Below are 26,062 nucleotides of genomic sequence, written 5' to 3' on the forward strand. Positions count from 1 at the left end.
CCACGGCTTCAGCAGCGGCACAGCGCTGGAGCGCTATCGTGGAGCGGGCGATGCCTTGCCTGGGTCGCCGCGCTGGAGCTCCGGTGAGCTGAAGACCGCCGAGTGGAACATCGCGGAGCTGCGGGTTTGAGGAGCGGCCAGCTGCGGGCGGCGGTGCTGACTTTACACCGGGAGCCTGGGATCTCTAGATGAGATCGCCAGTATTGGAGCTCCAACTGGCGCGGCCTTGTCGGCTTCGGAAGCCGCGGCCTCCAGTACGGAAGCGGCCGTTCCAGGGTTCCCAAGCCGCTGCGAGGATTCTCCCGACGCCGGAGCAACATCACCCGGCGAGAACGGCCAGGAACATCGGGCCTCCGTAGAGGCAACTGTGGAGGCCTCAATGGGCCCGACTATGGGTGAACTGGGGTTGGGGACTGGACTTTGTGCCTTCCCTCATGGTGGGAGCCATTGTGGGGGGATGTTCTTTATGTTTAATCTCTTATTAATGTTATGTCTGTATTCTTTCTTTATGGGCTGCACTGGCAAGAAGCATTTCACTACACCTAGGTGTATGTGACTAATAAATAACCTTTGACCTTTGACCTTTGAAGTAGTAGAGCGTTCATACCAAAAGCTGCCTGTATCGGCAGTTTACAAACAAAACAAAAATGTAAATTAAAATTAAAATTCAGCCATCCTTGTCTATAATACAATCGACCTCCCGCGGAGACCAGCGTTCACGGAAGGCCTTGAGCGTTCCCTCTCCAGGGACACGCGGGCATGGACGTAACCCCGGAAAATGGGCAGGCAGCCGACCGCTGTACAGCCGTCGACTGCCCACTGCCTGGACCAGCGAATGGCCATCTTGGCCAGGCCCAGGAGCGGACCGACAGGGAGACCCCCTCCTCCCTCCCGACCCTCCCCCCTCTGTACCGGTATCTGTGCCCAAATGTCAGGAGCGTCGGACTAAAATGGAGCCAAAATTTGAGGAGCAGCCCCTTCAGATGGTCGAACAGGGGCTGCAATCTCTCACACTGCATGTACAAATGGTACACGGTCTATTCCTCGCCGCAGAAGTGACAGGCGGCGGACGAGTCTGTGAACCGGCTCAAGTACCTGTTGCAGGCCACGGCTTTGTCCAACACTCTCCACCCCAGGTCCCCGATGTAAATGGGGAGGACTCCCTTGTAGAGAGACCTCCACTGTGGACCGCTCCTGCCGTCAGGTGGTAACACGGACCGCCAGGGTGTGTCCGGACGGAAGACGAGGGCGAGGAAGTGGAGAGTGTGCAGGAGCAGCCTGTACAACACGCGCTTCTCCACGTCACGGAACGGCACGCTGGGCATCCATGCAAAACCTGTCATCTCCTCCGGCAGGGAGTCCACCTGCCACTGACCCACCAAGAGACCAGCACACTTCCCCCAGTTGATCCTGGCGGAGGACGCAGCTGAGAAAACCTGCTGGCACTTGTGCATCCTCCGCCGGTCAACAGGGTCGGTGAACTTTAGAAGAACATCATCAGCTTAGGCTGAGAGAACCATCTCCACCCCAGGCACCTGCAAAACCAGGCCTGCCAACCGCCTCCGTAGGAGGCACATGAATGGCTCCACACAGCCGGAAATGGGACATCCTTGACAAACCCCCCTCCCAAAGTGAATGGGGGCCAACAAAGAGCCGTTGATCTTGACCAAGCACTCTGCAGCAGTGTTCCATTCAAACTCTGGTAGGGTGTGAATGGACAGCGCTGTCACAGTTATTTGACGTCAGTCTATGGTGCGGGCCCCGAATTCTTGCTGAGTTTGTGAACAAGGCCCAGTGCAGTCTCTCTGATGAGTGATCCCCTCTCTTTCACCAGGATTGAGAAGATGTCTCTGTCGAAGTTATCTGAGGACCATGATTGAAGCCGTCCTGCTTCTGATTCTCATCTCAGTCACTGTCGCCACCCACATCTACTGTGAGTGCTGTTTTTAAGTGTTTCCAGTGAAAATGTAGAAACAAAGAATTGCAGCCACTGGTTAATTCAGAAAAGGTGCTGGAATAGCTGTAGCAAGGGAACAGGTTTGCTTGGACCATCTCCGACATCTACTACTAACCTACTGACTCCAATAGCTATCGAGACTACACTTCTTCCCACCCTGCTTCCTGTAAAGACTATCATCTACTCCCAATTCCTTAATTGTTTACAGTTTTGGTCTCCTGATTTGAGGAAGGACATCCTTGTGATTGAGGCAGTGCAGCGTACGTTCACGAGATTGATCCCTGGGATGGCGGGACTGTCATATGAGGAAAGATTGAAAAGATTAGGCTTGTATTCACTGGAGTTTAGGAGGATGAGGGGGCATCTTATAGAAACATATAAAATTATAAAAGGACTGGACAAGCTAGATGCAGGAAAAATGTTCCCAATGTTGGGCGAGTCCAGAACCAGGGGCCACAGTCTTAGAATAAAGGGGAGGCCTTTTAAGACCGAGGTGCGAAAAAACTTTTTCACCCAGAGAGTTGTGAATTTATGGAATTCCCTGCCACAGAGGGCAGTGGAGGCCAAATCACTGGATGGATTTAAGAGAGAGTTAGATAGAGCTCTAGGGGCTAGTGGAATCAAGGATATGGGGGGAAGGCAGGCACAGGTTATTGATTGGGGAAGATCAACCATGACCACAATGAATGGCGGAGCTGGCTCGAAGGGCCGAATGTCCTCCTCCTGCACCTATTTTCTATGTTTCTATGTTAATCTACACCGCATCTGCACCCAGGATGAGGTTTTCCATACTAGATCATCGTAGAATTCCTCATTCTTTAGGAAACGGGGGTTCCCCTCTTCCATTATAGATGACGCTCTGACTAGGCTCTCCCGATATCCTGCAGCTCCGCTTTTGCTCCCCCTCCCCCCATTCCCAACAAGGACAGAGTCCCCCTTGTCATCACCTTCCACCCCACCAACCGTTACAAACAGCATATAATCCTCCAACACTTTCACCACCTCCAACGGAATGCCACTACTGGCAACTTCTTTCCAATCTCCACCCCTTTCTGCTTTCTGCAGAGACTGTTCCCTCCATAACTCCCTGGTCAACTTGTCCCTTCCCATACAAACCACCTCCTCCCCCGCCTGCAGTGTTATGGGGTTTAAATATAGCGCTACTGGCCACAGCGCTATGGGCTTTAAACAGTATAACAGTAGCTCAGCAGTTCAGGCAGCATTTCTAAGGAACATGGATCAGTGACGTTTCAGTTTGAGATCCTTGATTGTAGGGGCAGGAGAAAGGTGGAAACGGGGAAGGCTGGACAAAGCATGGCAGGTAAAAGATTGACAAAGGCGGGAGAGAAGGGGAATTTTGATCGGCAGATGGAGATAATTAGCAAGTGGTCACATGGGAGGCCTGGTCTTCCAACACAATATTCCACCACTGAGCCAAAGCCCTCAACTGCGCATGATCGGCTGACAGTCCCGCACTAACGACAGAAGTTAAGTTAAAGTTAATAACTTTGCATGTAATATTTCCATAACCTCGCCATCTCGCTTCCTACTCCTATCCTCCTCCATTCCCCCTCATCCCCCTGCACTCCATGTCCCTCCTCTTGACACTCCCTCTTTTTTCACCTTTGCGCAAACACGGAGGGAGGGAGAGGTGGAGGGAGGGAAAGAGGCACAGAGAGAAAGGGATTGAAAGAAAGAGGGAGGGAGGGGGGAAAGAGGAGGGACAGAGAGGGAGGGAGGGAGAGAGGGATGGAGAGAGAGAAGAAGGGAGGAAGAGAGAGGGAGGGGGGCAATAGAGGGAGGAAGAGAGAGAGGAAGGAAGAACGAGAGAGAGATAGAGGGAGGGAACGAGGGAGGGAATAAGGAAGGGAGGGAAGGAGAGGGAGGGAGGGAAGGAGAGAGAGTGGGAGGGAGAGAAAGGGGGGAGGGAGAGAAAGGCGAAGGGAGAGAGAGAGAGAGTTAGAGGGAGGGAGGGAAACAGGGAGAGGGAGTGAGAGGCAGAGAGAGAGAGAGAGGGATGGAAAGAAAGATTGAGGGTGAGGGAGGAAGTGAGGGAGGGTGTGAGGTGTATCAGTTTTACAGTGAAAATGGAGGGAGGGAGTAGAGAGAGGGGGTGGATGGATAGAGGGAGGGGTTGAGAGGGAGGGAGGGAGGAGAGGGGAGAGAGGGAGGGAGGGAGGCAAGGAGAGAAGGAGGGCCAGACCCCGACCCCGGAACCAGGCTCGTCCTTGGTTCCGCCAAGGCCGCGGCTTCTTTCTTGGCCCCGGTCAAAGAAAGAGGGAGGGGGGAAAGAGGAGGGACAGGGAGGGAGGGAGTGAGAGAGGGATGGAGGGAGAGAGAGGACAGAGCGTAGGAGAGACAGAAGAAGGGAGGAAGAGAGAGGGAGGGGGGCAATAGAGGGAGGAAGAGAGAGAGGAAGGAAGAGAGGGCGGGAGAGGGGGAGGGAGAGAGTGAGGGAGGGAGAGAAAGGGGGAGAGAGGGAGGGGGAGAGGGGGAGGGGGCGCGGGAGGGGGAGGGGGGAGGGGGAGGGGGAGGGGGAGGGGGAGGGGGAGGGGGAGGGGGAGGGGGAGGGGGTGGGGGTGGGGGAGAGGGGGTGGGGGAGGGGGAGGGGGAGAAAGAGAGAGAGAGCCTGATCCCGGACCCAGGCTCGTCCTTGGTTCCTCCAAGGCCGCGGCTTCTTTCTCGGCCCCGGTCACGGCCCCATCCCAAGCCTCGGGCTCGGCCCTCACTTTAGCTCCAGCCTCAGGCTCTGATCGGATCCACACCAGGTCCAGTCCCAGTCCCCGGGCTCGGCGGCCGCCACCACTCCTTCACTGACGCGGCCAATCAGTCCCGGCGACGCCCCTTCCTGACTGACACGAGAGGAGACCAATCTACGTGGCGGCGACTGACAGGAAAGGAGACCAATCTGTGCATGCGAGGTTTTTAGGAATTTCAAACCTTAATAACTTTTACAATATACCATCGATCAGAACAAAACTTGTCACACATGAGCACAAGAGAATGCCGAGTAAGGTGGCAAAAAATCGTAGTGCTATCCTGTACCGTGTTTGCGCAAATAGAAAAAACACGCAAACCGGAAGAGCACAAGATCAGAGTTTTTGTTATGTATGGATATGGATAGATATGTAGGTACAGTGGCTTGCAAAAGTTTTCATACCTCTTGAACTTTTCCACATTTTGTCACGTTACAACCACAAACGTAAATGTATTTTATTGGGATTTTATGTGATAGACCAACACAAAGTGGTGCATAATTGTGAAGTGGAAGGAAAATGATACATGGTTTTCAATTTTTTTTACAGATAAAAAACTGAAAAGTGTGGCGTGCAAAAGTATTCAGCCCCCCTGAGTCAATACTTTGTAGAACCACCTTCCGCTGCAATTACAGCTGCAAGTCTTTTAGGGTATGCAGAGCTCGAAATTAACGGTTGCCCGGGTGCCATTGACCACTCAAAGAGCCGTCGGGCAATTAAACACCGAGTAATTTTGCCCGGCTTGGCAACCAGATACTGGTTTGTACCGAAGATAGACACAAAAAACTGGAGTAACTCCGCGGGTCAGGCAGCATCTCTGGACAAAAGGAACGCGATGTTTTGTGTCGGCGGTGACGGCTGTATTGCGTGGGAAAGGTACTCGGTGCGGGTTGAGGAATGGTCGCAGCGAATGACAGGCGCTGAACAGCGGCTCCGTCTCCTCCTCCTCCCGCACCCCGCCCGCCCTGATAAGGGCCGTTGCTTGCAAACCCGCACTTTCAATACAAACCCTCCCGCACGCCGAGGCCGGGAGGGGGGAGGGAGGGGGAGCAGATGAGCCGCTGTCGCTCCAACACTTCTGAAGCAGCTGCACAAAAGATACTATAGCTATAGGATCTTTGAGCTGCACCGCTCGGCACCGTTGGCTGGCGGAGGAGGGAGGCGGTGGCGAGGAGATCCCAACGGCCAAGGCAGCGGGCGATGTTGTCCGAGGAGCGCTGACCCTCCTTCCTCCATACCTCGCCCCCCTTCTCTCTCTCTCTCTCTCTCTCTCTCTCTCTCTCTCTCTCTCTCTCTCTCTCTCTCGTACGCCCCCTCCAACCCCCCCTCCCCCTTATCCTGGGGCCCCTCCTCTACATCCAGCACTGATCCCCATTCCCGCCTCTATTCAGTCCTCACTGACATCCCCTGTGCTCCCCTCCCCATCTCCTTCCATCTCCTTCCCCCCCCCCCCCCCCCCACAATCTATTAATCCTGCGCTGATCACCCTATCCACCTCGCATTGATTCTCCTGCCTCCCGCCCCCCCCCCCCCATCCATCCTACACTGGTTCCCCAATTCACCCTGTACTTACCCCTTTCCCATCCATCCTGCACTTCTCCTCCATCCATCCTGTACTGATCCCCCATCCATCCTATACTAATCCACGCATTCATCCCATACTGAACCACCCTCCATTTACCCTGCACCTTCCCCTCATTAATCCTGTAGTTAATCCCATTCATTCTGCACAGACCCTCCGATCCACACTGTACTGACCCTCCCCCCCCCTCACCCCCATTCATCCTGCGCTGATCTCCCCCCCCATCCATCCTGTACTGATCCTCCCATTCAAGAAAAATGGGGGGAACAGTCTGAAGAAGGGTCTCGACCCGAAACGTTGCCTATTTCCTTTGCTCAATAGATGCTGCCTCACCCGCTGAGTTTCTCCAGCACTTTTGTCTACCCCATCCATCCGTACTGAACCCCCCCCTTTCAACATCACTGACATCCCCCGTGCTCTCCCGTCAAAATTTTACCTACTCCAACCAAAATGTTCTAATCCACCTGCCTCAATCCATCCATTCTGCACCGACTGCCTTCTAACCCCCCTCCCCCACTGCCATCTATCCACCCCGCACTGATTCACACACATCCCCCTCCCTGACCCTATTGTAGGTATGTTGCAAAGCCTACCTGAAGCGTCGTTGAAAATCTGTCGCTGCGGGTGTGTGCGATTTTGGCGCCGTTTAGAGGGGGGCGGGTTTAAAACGCGATTTTCTCTAGGCTGTTCAAATCGAAGATGTTCAGCCTAGTTAATTATTAATGAAAAATCGCTGGAAGACCCCGTCGCAAAAGCTATTATTAGTTTTAAAGGCCTCATATAATAGTTATAGTAGTTTAAAAATCAATCTCTAAACCCGCGACCGCCAGCAACCGCAGGGTCCCATAGAGCAAACCACAGAAGGTATGTAGCTTATTTTTACATTAAAAAGGGCTTCTAAAGATCCCTTTATACAAAGTTTAATATTGCGAGGTGCTCATTTTGGGCCCATTATATCCCGCAGTATTTTTCTGGGCATTCGGGGCACAAATCTACCGCAATGTGAACGTTCTAAACCAGCGCGTTCCACAGGGACCAACTGGAAAGCTGATTTAAATGGGCATTTATTTACAGCAATTGAACACTAAATTCCTTCCATTTGGTCTATAAATTAATGTAAATTAGATTTAAAAATCATGTTTTATTGTGAATTATTTGTGAATATTATTTGGACATTTAAGCTATTTAAAAATGTTAATCATTTATTAAGAAATGGATAGATGTTTAGATCTAGTAATTGAAGTCTGAAATTAGCTACAATTAGGTAACTAACTAATTATATGCTTTAATTTCAGGCCATCCAAGTAAGATTATTTTATATTTGTTTCAGAATGCTTCAATCTATGATAACTGAAAATTTCATTCAGTTCTCTTAATTTTTAAGAAAGTTATGGGCTTTTGACTGTTCACGATCACAGCTTTTTTGTTATGTCCATAGAAAATCAATTCCGAGTATGAAAATGGCCATAACTTTTTAAATACTTGAGATATGAAAGTGAATTAGGTGTCAAATTAAACTTATTTTTATGCTTTATCTGATGGGATAAATTAGACTTGATTTTTAAAATCTCAAAATTTTGTAACATTGCTACCTATTGTCCTGGAAATGTCTTCAGAGGAACATTGACTATGTTTGATAACGGAATGCAATAAAAAAATATGTTTTAATTCCCAATGTTATTATTTGTTTTAATCCATAAAGATGGATTAATTAAATTGTCAACATTCACAACTATACGTACGCATATATGTTACCATGGTCCAGGATTTATTGACACAGGTTGATCATACGCTGAATAATTCAGCCACATTTTTGTTTGGAAGTGGAAAGAACTAATAGAAATTGCATTAATTACAATGTGTAAAAAGAGTTGAGATACTGCCTTATAATTTTGCTGCATGTCATTGTGGTATATATAATGTCTTGATTGGTGAATGTTTAGTTTGTGACTTTATTTGAAGCAGAAATAATATGTGAATGTTTCATTGAGTATAATTCCGACTGGTAACTACGCACTTCGTCTGAGCACATTATCCCAAGCGTCATGCAAGCCATCTTAAATAACCACCTAAACTGTCATTTGGCAACCTAAAAAGCTGCCAAGGTTGCCCGGCTGGCAACAGGGAAAAAAAGTTAAGCGAGAGCCCTGGGTATGTCTCTACCAGCTTTGCACATCTAGAGACTGAAATTTTTGCCCATTCTTCTTTGCTAAATAGCTCAAGCTCAGTCAGATTGGATGGAGAGCGTCTGTGAACAGCAATGTTCAAGTCTTGCCAGAGATTCTCAATTGGATTTAGGTCTGGACTTTGACTGGGCCATTCTAACACATGAATATGCTTTGATCTAAACCATTCCATTGTAGCTCTGGCTGTATATTTAGGGTCGTTGTCCTGCTGGAAGGTGAACCTCCACCCCAGTCTCAAGTCTTTTGCAGACTCTAACAGGTTTTCTTCCAAGATTGCCCTGTATTTGGCTCCATCCATCTTCCCATCAACTCTGACCTGCTTCCCTGTCCCTGCTGAAGAAAAGCATCCCCACAGCATAATGCTGCCACCACCATGTTTCACAGTGGGGATGGTGTGTTCAGGGTGATGTGCAGTGTTAGTTTTCCGCCACACATAGCGTTTTGCATTTAGGCCAATTTAGGTCAGTTTAGGTGGACAGCCATGTCTTGGTAGGTTTGCAGTTGTGCCATACTCTTTCCATTTTCGGATGATGGATTGAACAGTGCTCCGTGAGATGTTCAAAGCTTGGGATCTTTTTTTTATAACCTAACCCTGCTTTAAACTTCTCCACAGCTTTATCCCTGACCTGTCTGGTCTGTTCCTTGGGCTTCATGATGCTGTTTGTTCACTAATGTTCTCTAACAAACATCTGAGGCCTTCACAGAACGGCTGTATTTATACTGAGATTAGATCACACACAAGTGGACTCTATTTACTAATTAGGTGACTTCTGAAGGCAATTGGTTGCACTGGATTTTATTTAGGGGTATCAGAGTAAAGGGGGCTGAATACTTTTGCACGCCACACTTTTCAGGTTTTATTTCTAAAAATATTTGAAAACCATGTATCATTTTCCTGCCACTTCACAATTATGCGCCACTTTGTGTTGGTCTATCACATAAAATCCCGATAAAATACATTTACGTTTGTGGTTGTAACGTGACAAAATGTGGAAAAGTTCAAGGGGTATGACTACTTTTGCAAGCCACTGTAGATAGGTAGGTAGGTAGGTAGGTTATCACTGTTTGTGAGCTATTCAAGGTAGTGTTCCTCCATTTTGTGTATGGCCTCACTCTGGCAATGGACGAGGCCTAGGACAGAAAAGTAAGTGTGGGAATGGGAAGGGGAGTTAAAATGATAGCAAATGGGAAATACAGTTGGCATTGGCGGACCAACCGTAACTGTTCATTGAAACAGACAACGAGAGAGACTGTATTTCAGTCCCTGTTCGTCGTGTGTCACCTCTGGCTTCAGCAGAGTGTCCTTTGTGGGAAGCAGGGTCCTGGTCCTCCTGCTTAGGAGTCTCTGTGCCGGGCTTGTGTTGAGGCCCTGGCTCGGTGTGTTGCGATGATCCAGCATTGCCAAGTACGGATCCTGTCTCGCTGCTGCAGCCTTCAGCATCAGGCGCTTGGCTGTCTTTACCGCTGACTCCGCCTTCCCATTACTCTGCGGGTATCCCGGCGACGATGTCCTGTGTTCAAAGCCCCACTTCTGGCTGAAGTGCTGAAACTCTTGTGATGCATACTGGGGTCCGTTATCCGAGATAACAATGTCACGAATCCCCTGTCGGGCAAAGTGGGCCTTGAGTTTTTTGATCACTGTGTTGATAGGAGAGGTCCTATCTCTCTCAGAAGCAGAAGGAGGATTGGAGGTGTAAAGAGCAGAGTGAGGATGGCTGGGTGGGGCTGTGGATTTGGAGAGCATGGGAATGGAGGCTGCCTGATGGGGAGACAGGGAGAGAATGTTGATTGGGAATGGCAGGTGACAGAGTGAGCAGGGGTCAGGAAGCCGGGAGGAGGTCGAAGGACTGAGGTTGGAGTGAGAGAGAGTCTGGGAAGGAGAGGAGGGTTCGAGGTGGTGAAGTGTTGTAACTGCTAGTCGAGCAGGTGAGACCAGGAGAGGGAGAGCGCCGTGGGCACAGAATCAGAAGAGAGCCTGTGCCCAACCAATGATCCCAAGAAACAGCGGACCGTTCCTGGAATCAAAGACGGCTGCAAAGGTTTCCAGTTGTGTTTGTTCTGTGATTAAATTGCCAGTTTGTCTGTAATGACCGAACATCCCCCCCCCCCCCTCCTCCTTCCTCCCCATTCCCTTCACTCTCCCCCTCCCCCCCATCCCACCTGTAAAGGGCCTGTCCCACTTTGCGATTTTTTCGGCGACTGCGAGCGCCAGTGACTGACATCCGTAGTCACCCTAAAAAAACGTCAAGTTGTACGTCAATCTACGACATAGAAACATAGAAAATAGGTGCAGGAGTAGGCCATTCAGCCCTTCGAGCCTGCACCACCATTCAATATGATCATGGCTGATCATCCAACTCAGTATCCTGTACCTGCCTCTCTCCATACCCCCTGATCCCTTTAGCCACAAGGGCCACATCTAACTCCCTCTTAAATATAGCCAATGAACTGGCCTCAACTACCTTCTGTGGCAGAGAGTTCCAGAGATTCACCACTCTCTGTGTGAAAAATGTTTTTCTCATCTCGGTCCTAAAGGATTTCCCCTTTACCCTTAAACTGCGACCCCTTGTCCTGGACTTCCCCAACATCGGAAACAATCTTGCTGCATCTAGCCTGTCCAACCCCTTAAGAATGTTGTGATTTTCTATAAGATCCCCCCTCAATCTTCTAAATTCTAGCGAGTACAAGCCAAGTCTATCCAATCTTTCTTCATATGAAAGTCCTGACATCCCAGGAATCAGTCTGGTGAACCTTCTCTGTACTCCCTCTATGGCAAGAATGTCTTTCCTCAGATTAGGAGACCAAAATTGTACTCAATACTCCAGGTGTGGCCTCACCAAGACGCTGTACAGCTACAGTAGAACCTCCTTGCTCCTATACTCAAATCCTTTTGCTATGAATGCTAACATACCATTCGCTTTCTTCACTGCCTGCTGCACCACCATGCCTACTTTCAATGACTGGTGTACCATGACACCCAGGTCTCGTTGCATCTCCCCTTTTCCTAATCGGCCACCATTTAGATATAGTCTACTTTCCTGTTTTTGCCACCAAAGTGGATAACCTCACATTTATCCACATTATAATGCATCTGCCATACATTTGCCCATTCACCCAGCTTGTCCAAGTCACCTTGCAGCCTCCTAGCATCCTCCTCACAGCTAACACTGCCCCCCAGCTTCGTGTCATCCGCAAACTTGGAGATGTTGCATTCAATTCTGCGTCACCCACCTTCACAACACAAGAAGGTTACACTGAAGTATAATAATCACATTGGAAATGAACTTATCTACAATAAATCTGAGGACCAAAATAATATCATATTGAAAAACAGCAATTTGTTTAACAAGAAAGGTTTAACGTCATCAAAAATAACTGTATATATTTAACGCCATATTTCAAAGAACACCATACTTATGCAAACATTTTATTCAAGAACAATAGTCAGATCTGACAATAACTTTACAATTTACATCAACTCCAATGAACTTCAACAAGGCAAAAAGATCTTAATTTGTTCACCACATTAGAATGAACATCATTTCAGTTGTTCTTAATAATGTACATTTATGTACTTTTGTACTTTTCATTGTTTATGGGCACTTTGGCCCTGGCTATCTTCAGCCAAATAATCAAAAAAGCTTTGAAAGTCGGCGCGTTATATACCCGTGTCACCGGGCATCACCAGCAGGACAGCGTACGTCAGCGTGTGACAGGGCGCACGACATGACAAGACACCCAGATGTCGCCTGAAGATTTTGAACATTCCAAAATCCAGGGGAGGCAGGGAGACACCGCGCGTCACCACATGCGCCACTCCGCGACAACCTCTTTTCAGGCTGTCGCTGAAAATGTCGCCCAACTGGGGCTCCGATGTTAAAGCCCCCGGCGGACAGTAAGCCCTGTGGCCATTAAGCCACGGCGGGCGATGTTAGGCGACCTGACAGGGAAAAAGTCGGGTCCCCGTACAGGGAAGAGATTAATGGTTTCCCCCACACCCCCCCCCCCTCCACCCCCCACATATACACAGCTAAAAAAAGAATTAAAAACTAGGCTCAAGGCATACATTTAACAAGACAAAAATTTAAAAAAAAAGACGATTGTGGTCGAGCCGCTGCCGTTAGGCGCCGCCACTCCCACCTAAGATTAAAGAGATTTTTAAAAAAGGACGAAAACTGATGAGCTGCTCTGCTGGGAACTATATTCTGCTCGCTATATATTCACCTTTGCTCTATCTACTGTACTTTAGTTTGAAGTTATTGTCTGTGTATGGACTATCTAATCTGTTTGAGTAACATGCAAAATAAAGCTTTCGACTGTACCTCAGCACAAGTGACAATAATAAACACAAACTTAAAATGTTACCAAAGTTTGTAGCATTTGTACCCACGGTTTGTAAAATGTTTCACAGTTGACAAAAGGATCAAGTCATTGGCAAAGAAAGGGGAAGCAGAATAAAAGAGCAAGAAAAACAACAAATGTTTACAAACATCTATGGATCTGTATAGTGGCAATGATTGGCTAATGTTGATATGGAACCATCACGACTCAGACAGGAGAAACTATATTTTAATTTAGGTAGGAAATGCAGCGTGGAACAGGCCCTTCAGCCCACCCAGTCCATGCAGACCTTCGATTACCTATTCACACTATAGGGCATTTGTTACAGTACATGTAAATACCTAGGGAGGGGATGGAAAATGTGGGAAGGGATGAATGAAACATGGAGGTGGAGTGTCTGCAAATGGAGCAGGTGAGACCGGGAGAGGAATAACGCCGCGGGCACAGGATCAGAACAGAGCCTGTGCCAGATCAATGATCCCAAGAAACAATGGACTGTTCCTGGAACTAACGGCAGGTTTCCAATTCAGTCTGAAGAAGGATTTCGGCCCGAAACGTTATCCATTTCCTTCGCTCCATAGATGCTGCTGCACCCGCTGAGTTTCTCCAGCATTTTTGGGTACCTTCCAATTGTGTTCTGTGATGAAATTGCCAGTTTGTCTGTAATGATTGTTTGACTGAGATTCTACCTTCAAAAACATGGTAGGAGCCAGTAATGGCACCCTTTAACTAGACTGAGCCAATAGTTAGAAATATTTCCACACCGGAACACAAACATAAGTGCAACAGCTGTGGTTAATAAGAATAAAGAGATTAGATCAAAGGAAATGTCGAAAACTGGTGCCACAATGATGGGAACTATATTCGACACTCTATCTTTATCTTTGCTCCATCTACTGTACTCAGTTTGAAATTATTGTGGCTGTGCATGGACTATCTGATCTGTTTGGGTGGCATGCAAAATAAAAATTTACACTGTACCTCACACACATGACAATAATAAACTCAAACTTAAAATGTTACCAATGAATGTTGGACCCAAGGACTGCAAAACATTTCACAGTTGAGCAAAGGATCAAGACGTTGACAAAGAAAGGGGAAGCAGAATTTGAGAGCAAGAAAAACAGCAAATGGTTACGATATTTTAATATATTTAACTATATTTTAGTTTAGGTAGGAGATACAGATTGGAACAGGCCCTTTGGCCCACCTAATTCTTGCTGACCATTCACATTATAGGGCAGGTGTCACATGTAAGTAACGAGGGAAGGTGTGGAAAATGTGGGAAGGGATGAATGAAACCAGGTTGTGAAGGGAGTTGTCTCTGCAGAAGGTGCAAGGGGTGGGGATGGGAAGATGAGACTGGTGGTGGGATCACATTGAAGATGGCAGAAATGTTGGAGAATTATGCAACTGCCAATCAAATCCCACCTCACCTGCACCAACCTATCACTTCCCAAAGTTTGTCCTGCCCCCACCTCTCTTCCAACTATCTATATCTCCATCCAACCGCCTAAACCCCCCCCCCCCCCCACCCACATTCACTATTACAATCAATCTGAAGGAAGGTGTTAACCTGAAATATCACCTGTCCAGACATTCATCCTGGCCATTTGCCACTTTGCACTGTACGTCTTTATAATAAACCAGATTCAGCAGTTCCTTGGGTCTCCAAGAAGATAGGCTCTTCGGCCCAACTCATCCTTCCTAACTTAGCTGTTACCATTTGCCAAAATTTGACATCCCTCTAAACCATTCCACGTACCTGTCCAAAAGTCTTAAATGTTACGAAGTACCTACCCCTGGCAGCATTCCATATACAGTATTATATATATATTCCACCCCTTTCTTCTATGTGAAAAATATGCCCCCCAGGTTCCTGTTCAATCTTTCCCCTCTCATCTTAGAGCTATGCCCTCAAGTTCTTAATTCCCCAACACCAGGGAAAAGACTATGTACAATCATCCTATCTATGTTATTCATGATTTTAGATACCTCGATAAGATTAGTCTTGTCCGTTCAATGAATAAAGTCCTAGCCTGGCCAACCTTTCCCTGTAACTCAGTCCCTATTATCTTGGCAACATCCTAGTAAATCTTTTCTGGTCCACAGGATCTCAGCGTTTTTCTTCCTGTCAACAACTTCAGGCCACTCACCACCGACCCCCACCCCACCCCTCACCTTGCGAATGTTCTGTTGCATTCAGACACATCCCCAACTCTGGCACCAGGGGGACACACTATCCTGTGTGTGGGTTCATCAGCTGGGACATTTAATACAGAACATAGAGGTTATGGTAAACTTTGTAACACATTGATTAGAATTCAGTGAGCGTATTATATACAGTTCGGGTCACCGCACTAAAGGAGGGATTTCATTGCACTGGTGAGAGTGCAGAGGAGATTCATCAGTATGTTCCCTAACCCCACAATAGATGTGTTCACAGTAAGGGGGCATAAGGTTAGGGTGAGGAATAAGAGCGATCTGAGGAAAAGATTGTTTCACCCAAAGGGTGGTTGGAGACTGGACCACACTGCATGAGAGGGTGGTGGACAAAGATACCAGAGAAAAGCCGTAGTAGCGGATGGGTAAACTTCAGTGCCATTTCCGTAACCGGCTTCTGTCATCTACAAACGCAGCGTACTGCTCGAATCGCCATGGCATGCGACCCGACCAATCTTTCTTCAGGTTCCCCACGAAAAACGAAAGGTGAGAAAAAATGTATTACTTTCTGTCGTGTAGTGACAATATTATTTAGCCTGCCCGTTCTCTCCCTACAGCTCAGATAGTCGAGTCGTTGCCATGACTCGTCTATCTGAGCTATCAAGTGGGAGAGATCGGGCAGGCTAAATAATGTAATTTCTTTCTGCCTCTCGTACAAATTCAACTGAACATCTTGACCAAAGATCGTAGAAGGGACTATGATCTAGACTCTGTTGCACTTGTGCAGCTCCCATACCAAGGGAACAACTACATGCCACGAGGAGCACACATTAAAGCCTTAATTTCCTTCCTAATGTATGATGACTGTAACCATATACATGTAACATACAACCATATACAATTCTATTCTTATGATCCCAACAATGTATTATATTATATGGCATAATTTTTATATTAATGTCTGTTATTGTCCAGCATCCTATTTACTTTATTAATTGCTCTGTCAACCTGCCCCACCTGCTGGCCGATTACGGAAAAGGGAGATGCAACGAGATCTGGGTGTCGTGGTACACCAGTCATTGAAAGTAGGCATGCAGGTGAAGCAGGCAGTGAAGAAAGCGAATGGTATGTCAGGCCCGTACGAAGCTTTTCAAAAAGGGGGGTGGCATGACAGGATTCCAAAAATTTTATGTGAAATAATGTGCACGCAGCGCACATCACAAGCGGGAAGCCCCTCACGTCCGGGTTCCAGGGGCCCTGAAAGCTTTGGGGTTTTAGATGCTCTCTGGTGCATTCTGAGCCTTATTTTGGAGCTTTTTGCACCAAATTTAAAGAAAACCTTTTTTTAGAAAATGTTTTGTGTGATGATTTGATTGCCCGTTACTGTTAGACTGTTAGTGTGTGCAGTGCACCTTTAATGATCCTCCTGACCTAACAACTTCACATCACATCAACTTCAACATGAAATAGTTCAGTTTTCCGAGAATGTAACTGTGCAAACCTACTCACCACTTTGTCCAAGTCATGGGCAAAGTCATAGTGAATGTGCATTAAGGCGAGTGCAGACAGCTTGTCATTGCTCATGGAAGTCCTGGCGTAGTGATGCAGGCGATGGACACTCGTGGCACGCCTGCATATATTGCCATTTAGCCATCAATCGTGTTTTCCAGTCTATTTTCCAGGAATGTAACTGCGCAAACCTAGTCACGACTTTCTCCAAGTTATGGGCAAAGTCATAGTGAATGTTGATTAAGGCAAATACAGACAGCCTGTCATTGCTCATGGAAGTCCTGGTCTTTCCTTCTTTGCGGATGTGAAAACGTGTTTGTCCTCTTTGGCTGGATCAAAGCAAGATGCTGAGCGAGATCGCGCTCCCTGCAAGCATGTCGCCCGAGGCGAGCATCTCTCTGGCACTCAGGCTCATGTCCAAGGGTCCCGGCTACCCCCGTAGACAAATGGAGGGGGACAGGCGGGGTCGGCAGAGCACTGTGGAGAGACTGGCTGCCAACAAGGCCAAGCACTTGAGGAGCCAGATGGCGATGTGGTGCAAAGTGGAGCCCAATGGTTTGGAGCAGCTCTGCCTCCGAGGAAGGCAGCGGCAGTGGGGTCAGCAGCAGCATGAAGACTTACCTGGCCTCCGGCAGCCCCCAGCAGAGCGGGCAGCTGGGGCTCCCGCCTGACATTGTGCGTTACTCCAGCTCCAAGAGGCAGCTCAGGCCTGACTCGCTGGTCATGTATCGGCAGAAGTGCGAGTTTATGCGAGGAGCGGCGGCCACCAGCAGCGCCCGCAGTTTCAAGGACACTGGCAGCCTGGTCCGTTGGCTGCTGCCCGGCTCTAGCGGCCGGGGCGACAAGCAGCAGGGGCTGGCAACGGGAGCAGCAACGTCAGAAGGGGGAGAATTAGCAGAGGGGACAGAGGCTGCAGCACCCCACGGTGCACAAGTAACCACACCAGCAGCACTCCAGAGTTCACAACCACATGAGCAGCACTCCAGTGAGAAACAGCAGCCTCGCCAGCAACACCCCAGGGTGCACAAGTAACTACACCAGCAGCACCCAAGGGTGCACAAGTACACCAGCAGCACCCAAGGGTGCACAAGTAACCACTCCAGCAGCGCCCCAGGCAGCACCGGTCGCCACGCCAGCTGCATCCCAGGGTGCACAAGTAACCACGCCAGCAGCGCCACGAGAAGCAGCATCAGGTCGCCCCAAGGAGCCGCTCAAGGGGAGGGTTTGTGAAGGCGGATTATGGCGCTCGCACTCCGACCTCAGCTGCCGTTTCTCCCGAGCCTGCTCGGGCTTGGACAGTTTCTCCGAGCACTGCGGACTCGAGCCCGAGGTGATCGAGAACCTGGCCAGGGAGAAGTTTGCCGCCGACGCCGCCTTCGAAAGCCTTGCCTCAAGTTTCGCAGCGTGAGATGCCTGTCCCACTTGGGTGACCTTTTCGGCGACAGCCTGAAAAGAAGTTGTCGGGTCGTGGTTGGGGTGTGACGCGGCATGATGCATAGTGACGCATGTAGTGATGCGCGGTGACTACCTGTCACCTCTGGATTTTGGAATGTTCAAAATCCAGGGGCGACATCTGGCTGTCTCATCATGTCGTGCGCCCTGTCACACGCTGGCGTATGCTGTCCTGTGGGTGATGACCGGTTAGGGTTAGGGACCACAGATGGGCTGTAAAATATTCTTCCTTCAATGCATAGATTTTAAACTTTAATATATTAAAATTAATACAATAAAATCAATTGTGGAAATGAAAAGATGTCTGTCCAGTTTTATTTACAGATGTATTGGTCCGCTTCCAGATCCAATCACCATCTCTAACTTTTCACAGGGATGGATTCAGTGAGTGTAACTGAACTCCCCTCTCCCTTCCGCCCCCCACTTCCCTCCTCCCGTCCTAATCCCTCCTTATCCACTCCCCACCCCTCTACCCTTCTCCTCCCCCCCCCCCCACTCCACTCTTCTCTCCCTTCTCCACTCCCCAGGGCACTCACTTAACTTTTTTCCCCTGTTGCCAGCCGGGCAACCTAAGCAGCTTTTTAGGTTGTCAAATGACAGTTTAAGACGGCTTGCACGTGCATTAATGTGCTCGGATGAAGCGGAATAGTTACCAGTCGGAATTATGCTCAATGAAGCATTCACATATTATTTCTGCTTCAAATAGTCACAAACCAAACAAATTCACCAATCAAGACATGATATATACCACAATGACAAACAGCAAAATTATAATACAGTATCTCAACTCTTTTTATACGTTGCAATGAATGCAATTTCTATTATTTCTTTCCACTTCCAAACAAAAATGTGGTTGAATTATTCAGTGTATGATCAACCTGTGTCAATAAATCCTGGACCATGGTAACATATATGCTTAACCATGCACACTACAGATTGATGCAAGCATGTTTTCTGTGAAGGACCAAAAATTATCATGACATGGCCATAGCATGGGTCGTTATTGCTATTGGTACATAAATATTCTCACTTCCCACATAATTTATCCACAACAAAAAAAAACAGGTTGCAAGGACATTTTTATGATAATAGCTGTTAAAGGCGACTATACCCATCTGACAGGTTAAACATTATACTAACTGACAAGAGATGGCCAAAGGACATCAAATGTTCTTTTGGCAATATATATAAAGGTGTCAAAACGTCACATTACCGGAATTCAGATTAGATGAATGTGTTGTGAACAGCAATGAAGATACTCAGTTTGTACGCACCAGATTTAAAAAAATATATTGATAAACGTTGTTTCCATCATTCCCACTTCAGAATTAACGGTAAAATTACAACGGAAATATCTCCAGACCAAATTTGTGGTGTATATGATCAACTGTAGAAGTAAAACTTGGTTAAATCCACCGTAGAGCTGTGAATGTTGCTCAATAAATAATTACAGTACTGATACTACATATTAAGAGCATTGATTTGCCGTTAAAATGATTTCTGTAATAATGTGTCAACGGTAGGAGTGACAATTGTACATTGCGGTTTTAATGTTTCACTTGTTCACAATTTAATTAATCCATCATTATAGATTAAAACAAATAATAACATTGAGAATTAAAACACATTTGACTGCATTCCATTATCAAACATTGTCAATGTTCGCTCTGAAGACATTTCCAACGCAGTAGGGTCAGGCGGGGGTGGGCGAATCAGTGCGGGATGGATAGATGGGGGGGGGGTTGAGAAGGCAATCGGTGCAGAATGGATGGATTGAGGCAGGGGAATTAGTGCGTGTTGGTTGAGTAGGTAAAATTGTGAGGGGAGAGTGCGGGGGATGTCAGTGGGGGAGTACGGGATAGATGGGGATAATCAGTACAGGATGGATGGGGGGGGGATCAGTGCAGGATGAATGGGTGGTACAGTACAGGATGAATGGGAGTGGGTCAGTACAGTGTGGATCGGGGGTCTGTGCAGGATGAATGGGGTATCTGTGCAGGATGAATGGGACAACACCGGCACTCCTCGGACAACACCGGCATCATCGCCCCGCAGCCCGTCCCTGCCCACCACCAAAAGGGGGGGCAGTTGGGACCTCCTCGCCATCGCCTCACCAGCTAACAGGAAGGTGCGGGGCCGAGCGGTGCAGATGCTTCAGACGGCGGAAGGGGACCTCCCCTTTCTTTCCCTCCCCCCAGCCTCGGCATGCAGGAGGGTATGAGGGCGGGCAAGGTGCAGAAGGAAGTGGAGCCGCCATCGCCACTGTTGCTGCTGTGCGGGGCCCGTCATTCACTTGGACAAAGGCGATGGTGGGGGACGATGGACTGTCGGGGCGGGTGCGAGGGCCCGGCGGGTGGGGGAAGCGTAGGCCCGCGACGAGGGCCCGGCGGGGGGTGTTAAAGGCGAGGAGGGGGGGCGTAGACCCGGCCGGAGCAGCGCCTGTTGTCGGGTCACGGCCGCTGCCAGGACCAGGTTCAGTCAGTCGTTCCCGCTTCCCGCCCGGAGAAACGGGATCTCCTTTTTTACCCCAAATCATCCCGCGGGTCGGATTGGACCTTTCGCGGGTAGTTTAACACCCCCGATATAAAACAAACAGATTCCCCCTCCGCGCAACACAACGCAATATTTCACGGTCCTACTCACCCAAACTAGGCCCGGAGCATCGAAGCAATGCATTGAAAATGGCGGCGATCTCATCCCGTCCACTGCGCACGCGCGGAGAGACGGCGTCATTTTGCGTCGCTTCTGCGTCGTTTGTCACCAGCTTCCCCCCACTGCGCAGGCGCGGATGGTCGCAAATATTTTTTTCAAATCGCCCCGCGGGCCCGCGGGCCGGAACTAGAATTTCCCGAATTTTAGGATGGGATGGGATGGGGTGGGAGGGTGCGGTCGCACCCAATGCACCCCCCCTTCGGACGGCCTTTACATTGGGGACCTGGGGTGGAGAGTGCTGCACAGAGCGGTGGCATGTAATTAACTTTTGAGTCGGTTCACGGGCTCGTCCGCCGCATGTATTTTCTGTGGTGAGGAGGAGACCGTGTTCCATGTGTACATGAGAGGTTACTGCCCCTGTACCAATATTTGAAGGGGTTGTTCCTCAAGTTCTGGGTGCATTTTAGTCCCACGATTCTAGTGTTTGGACATAGGGCACGGAGTGAGGAGAGCCGATCGGGGTGGGGGGGGGGGTGGGATTTCCCTGTCGGTTTGCTCCTGGGCCTGGCCAAGATGGCCATTCGTGGGTCCAGGCAGCGGGCGGTCAATGGTCAGGTTAGAGTCGGCTGCCTGCCCCTCTTTAAGGGCCTACGTCCGTGCACATGTGTCCCTGGAGAGGGAACACGCGGTGTCCACGGGGACTTTGGAGGCGCGGGCGCTGATCACCGCGTGTGGTTGAGAGTATTGTAAACAATGAATGCACTGTTGTACTATAATGATTATTTGTTATAGTGTAATTTCTGATTATGTTTTGATGTGTTGTATCATACGATTGTCGAATAAAGGTTTTTGAAAAGGAAAAGAAAGAGAGATTGGAAGTAAAAAAGAAACAGGGAGAGAGAACAGGACTGTGTGTGGATGTGTGTATAGAGAGTTACATGCAATGATGTAGAGAGAGTCACATATGTAGAGAGTCACAAAAATAGGGTCCATGGGTCTGAGAGAGCAACCGATGCATAGAGACAGAGATAGAGATTCTAATTAAAACAAAATGAAAAAGCAAACAAGTCAGAATGTTGGTACGGAAGAGGTCAGTGCAATGTGTTTCTTCCCTGTATGTATCCTATGTCACATGCAGAACATGCTGCCTATTACCCTATCACAGGCGGGTCTGAGGAGGAGTCAGTTCCTGATCTTTTCACTCTTATTATAAATCTCGCAGCGCTGGAACATCACTTCAAGATGTTTTCTTTGAGGAGGATCCCCTTCCTACTCTGTGCATCCCTCATCGGCATCTGTGTAGGTAAGTACAGATATTAATGATCAACTCTGGTTATCGATGAGTGTGAGGCTTGTGCAGGTTTTCAGTGCATATAAAGGCCATTCAACCCATTGTGGTAATTTCCTGGCTTTATGCTATCCCAAATGCTGCCACACTGTCATAAAGGTGGGACAAACTGGTCTCTCATTCCATCCCTCTCTCTGTCATTCACAGCCCCTCTTCCATTCTGCTGATGTTATATTTCTGTGCCTCTTTCTCCAGTTCTGTCACTTTCTGCTGGTTCCTGACATCTCTACAAACCTCTGTCTGTAGTTAACATTGTATTGCCAGTTGTGCCTTGCTATCTCTCTCCCTCCCTCTCTCCCTCCCTTCCTTCAACAACCTCCCCCTCTACCCATTCCACTACTCTCGCTTTACATCCCCAGTCCAGCTCTATTTTTCGCTTCACATACTTCTTGTTCAGCAAAGTGTTCTGAGCCTGAACCACTTCCTGCCACCATTTGATGCAATGTTTGACCAAACACACCCCCCCCCCTATCAGAACCAGCCCATTGCACCCTGACAGCAGCTTCTGACTTCTACAGGGCTCTTGGCATTCAGACTATCAGCTCTGATGGATAACAGTAATGAACTCCAACTCCAAGTGAACTGTCTAATAACAGAATGGCACAACACAGCAGAGACAGTTCCTCACACCAGGTAGTTTCGTAGCACTGGGATGAAGGGCCTGATTTAAGATTCATGGGATCCACAGTGACTTAGACATTCAGATTCAGAACTGGCTCACTCATAGAAGGCAGAAGGTTGTGGGGGAAGAGTGTTATTCTGGCTGGAGGTCTGTGACCAATGGAGTTCCAAAAGGATCTGTGTTGGATCGCTATTGGGTGTTTAATATTATATATATTTACTAGATTAAGGGGGACCCGTTGGGTCCCAGCATCACACAGGAGGGCTGGTCATCCAACATCCAACGCAATATTCCACATCTCCACTAATTCTAATATTGGTGGCCAATTGGGGGGGTGCTGCTTTGTGGAGCGCTAGTATGGGTGTTGTGGGCTGAAGGCACTGGTTTCCAGAGGGCTATTATGCAAATTGTGCACCAAATGGATTCTTGGGCTGGCGTCTCAGTCAATCAAGCCTGTTGTGCTGGCAACTCACTCACTCACGGATGGTGGGCTGGTAGTTGACTCACGGCTAATCCTTGAAATTCTATTTCAAGCAGGGTATAAGGCCACCAAATTCATGTGCAGTTTCTTACCACTTCTAGCAGGGTGCAAGGCCACCAAATTCAAGTGCAGTTTCATACCATTTGAAGTAGGGTGCAAAGCCACCAAAGACAGCGAGTCATGACCTCTCCCTCCTCCATCTTGCAGAGAATGAGCCACACCCACATTTCTGGGTTTTATAACCCCTCCCCCCCCCCACCGGAAAAGGTGTGGCTTTCATGGGGTGATTGATAGGAGAGAGATTCTCAACATTTTTTTTTTAACTAATAACACTTTTATTTTTCAATGATGGGAAGAATTCTCTGCACCTGCTCAGCGGAGGGGGACTGAGTAAGATGGCCAAAAATCACAGCCGTAAGTGGTAGCGTTTTATCTAAAATCAATATTACAGTGCAAACAGGAAGCAAGTGCATTTACAGTAGTGCCTTTTAACTTCAAGCCAAAGCACCCAAGCCACCATTTGCAGTAAGTAGTACCCTTCAACTTCATGACACCATTTGCAGTAAGTGGTGCCTTTCAACTTCAAGCCAATGCACCCACGCTACAATTTGCAGTAAGAAATGCCTTTTAACTTCAAGCCATTGCATCCAAGCCACCATTTGCAGTGCCTTTCAACTTCAAGCCAAAGCAACCAAGCTACCATTTGCAGTAATAGTGCTTTTCAACTTCATGCTACCATTAGCAGTAATAGTGCCTTTCAACTTCAAGCCAAAGCTCCCAAGCCACCATTTGCAGTAAGTAGTGCCTTTCAACTTCAAACCAATGCACCCAAGCCACCACTTGCATTAAGTAGTGCCTTTCAACTTCATGCCACCATTTGCAGTGCCTTTCAACAATGCCAAAGCACCCAAGCTACAATTTGCAGTGTCATTCAACTTCAAGCCAAAGCACCCAAGCCACCATCTGCAGTAAGTAGTGCCTTTCAACTTCAAGCCACACCCAAGCCATCATTTGCAGTAAGTAGTGCCTTTCAACTTCAAGTCAAAGCACCCAAGCCACCATTTGCAGTAAGTAATGCCTTTCAACTTCAAGTCAAAGCTCCCAAGCCACCATTTGCATAAATAGTGCCTTTCAACTTCATGCCACCATTTGCAGTATTGTATTGTATTGTATTTTAATGACCACACAGCCAGGCTGGTGGAATTTGTTATCAGTACAGCTCGGTATAGGTTCCAACATTTCATCAAACATTAAACATATAACATAGATATACATACAGACAGACACATTACATGATACATAAGGGCCATGCTTATTCTTATTCCTCACCGTACAGAGTTTAAAATGTTAATTGCAGTGGGAATGAAACTGTTTTTGAAGCGGTTTGTTTTGGAGGCAATTGTCCTGTAACGCCTCCCAGAGGGCAGTAGCTGAAAGGCATAGTGTGCAGGGTGAGTGGGATCAGAGATGATCTTGCGGGCTCTGTGTAGTGTCCGTTTGTGGTAAAGTGATTCAAGGGATGGTAAGGGTAAGCCAATAATTTTGGATGCCCTGTTGATGATGCGCTGTACTTTCTTCCGGAAGAGTGAGTCGAGACTGCCGAACCAGACTGTGATGGATGAAGTGAGGATGCTTTCGATGATGGCTGTATAGAAGCGGAGCATGAGATGAGACCTTACTCTGAACTTCCTGAGCTGTCGGAGATGGAAAAGTCTTTGCTGGGCTTTTCCATAGATGTGGTCTGCGTTTGTCCTGCATTTGAGGTTGTTGCTGATGTGGGTTCCAAGGAGTTTGAATGTGTCAGTGATGGAGATGGATTCACCTTTAATGAGCACAGGAGTTTTGGGGGATGGCTGGCGTCTTGGGTCGATGATGAGTTCTTTTGTTTTTGATGAGTTGAGTAAGAGATCATGGTCTGTGCACCAGGTCACTGCTTGGTTGACCTGTGCACGGTATTCAGTTTCTTGGTTGTTGGTGATGAATCCTATGATGGTTGAGTCGTCCGCGTACTTGTACAGGTTGACAGAGCTGTGGTGGGATGTGAGCTGGTTTGTGTAAATGGAGAATAGCCAGGGTGAGGGAACACAGCCTTGGGGTGTGCCTGTACTGAGGAACAGAGGGGAGGATGTGTTATTGTTGATCCTCACTCTCTGTTGCCTGTTCCAGAGAAAGCTGTGAATCCAGTGACAGATGCATGGGTCAATGTTCATGTCCAGTAATTTATTGAACAGTTTGGCCGGGTTTATTGTATTGAATGCAGAACTGAAATCCATGAACAGGATGCGGGCATATGTGTTTGCGGACTCCAGGTGGTTCAGAATGTGATGAGTTGCTAAGTTGATGGTGTCCTCAACTGACCTGTTGGCTCTGTATGCAAATTGGTATGGGTCCATGAGTGGAGTGGTGACAGTTTTCAGGTGATTGAGTATGATGCGCTCAAATGATTTCATGACTGCCGATGTCAAGGCAATGGGTCTGTAGTCATTGAGGCAGGAGATGGTCTTGGTCTTGGGAACCGGGATGATAATGGATTCTTTGAAGCAATTGGGTACTGAGCTTTGACAGAGGGAGGTGTTGAAGATGTTGGTAAAAACTCCAGCCAGTTCCGCAGCGCAGTGGTGGAGAACGGAGGGGCTGATGTTATCTGGGCCGGGGGCTTTATTCCTCTTAAGTCCCCTGAAGGTGCTCCTCACCTCCTCCTCGTAGATGGTGAAAGGGGGGGAGGGAGGGGGTCGGGGGGAGATGGTGGTGGAGCCGGTGCCTGCTCAAACCTCCCATAGAAAAAGTTGAGTGTATCAGGAAGCTGATTGTCGCTGTCAGGTGTGGGGGTGGGTTTCTTTTTGTAGTTCGTCATGTTTTGGAGTTTTTTCCAGATGAAACGTGTGTCACTAGTAGTGATTTGTTCTTCTAGTTTAGTGGCATAGTTGGATTTGGCTCTTCTTATAGCAGATCTCAGTTTGTATTTGGCAGCCATATATTGTTCTTTGTTTCCTGCCAGATGTGCTGAATTTTT

The 26,062-nt window shown here is 48.2% G+C and overlaps 1 protein-coding gene across 1 annotated transcript in view; it reads left to right on the forward strand.

Annotated features, from left to right (window-relative positions):
- The first annotated feature begins 17,217 nt into the window (after window positions 1-17,217).
- LOC116986580 overlaps window positions 17,218-26,062 on the forward strand; it is a 93,517-nt gene continuing 84,672 nt past the window's right edge. Inside the window, exons 1-4 of the mRNA XM_033042178.1 lie at window positions 17,218-17,369; window positions 17,758-17,898; window positions 20,145-20,299; window positions 21,764-21,901. Coding sequence (XP_032898069.1) covers window positions 17,218-17,369; window positions 17,758-17,898; window positions 20,145-20,299; window positions 21,764-21,901 — 586 coding nt within the window. The remainder of the gene's footprint in view (window positions 17,370-17,757; window positions 17,899-20,144; window positions 20,300-21,763; window positions 21,902-26,062) is intronic.

The sequence above is a fragment of the Amblyraja radiata genome, chromosome 24, assembly GCF_010909765.2.
Source record: "Amblyraja radiata isolate CabotCenter1 chromosome 24, sAmbRad1.1.pri, whole genome shotgun sequence".
Taxonomy (NCBI): domain Eukaryota; kingdom Metazoa; phylum Chordata; class Chondrichthyes; order Rajiformes; family Rajidae; genus Amblyraja; species Amblyraja radiata.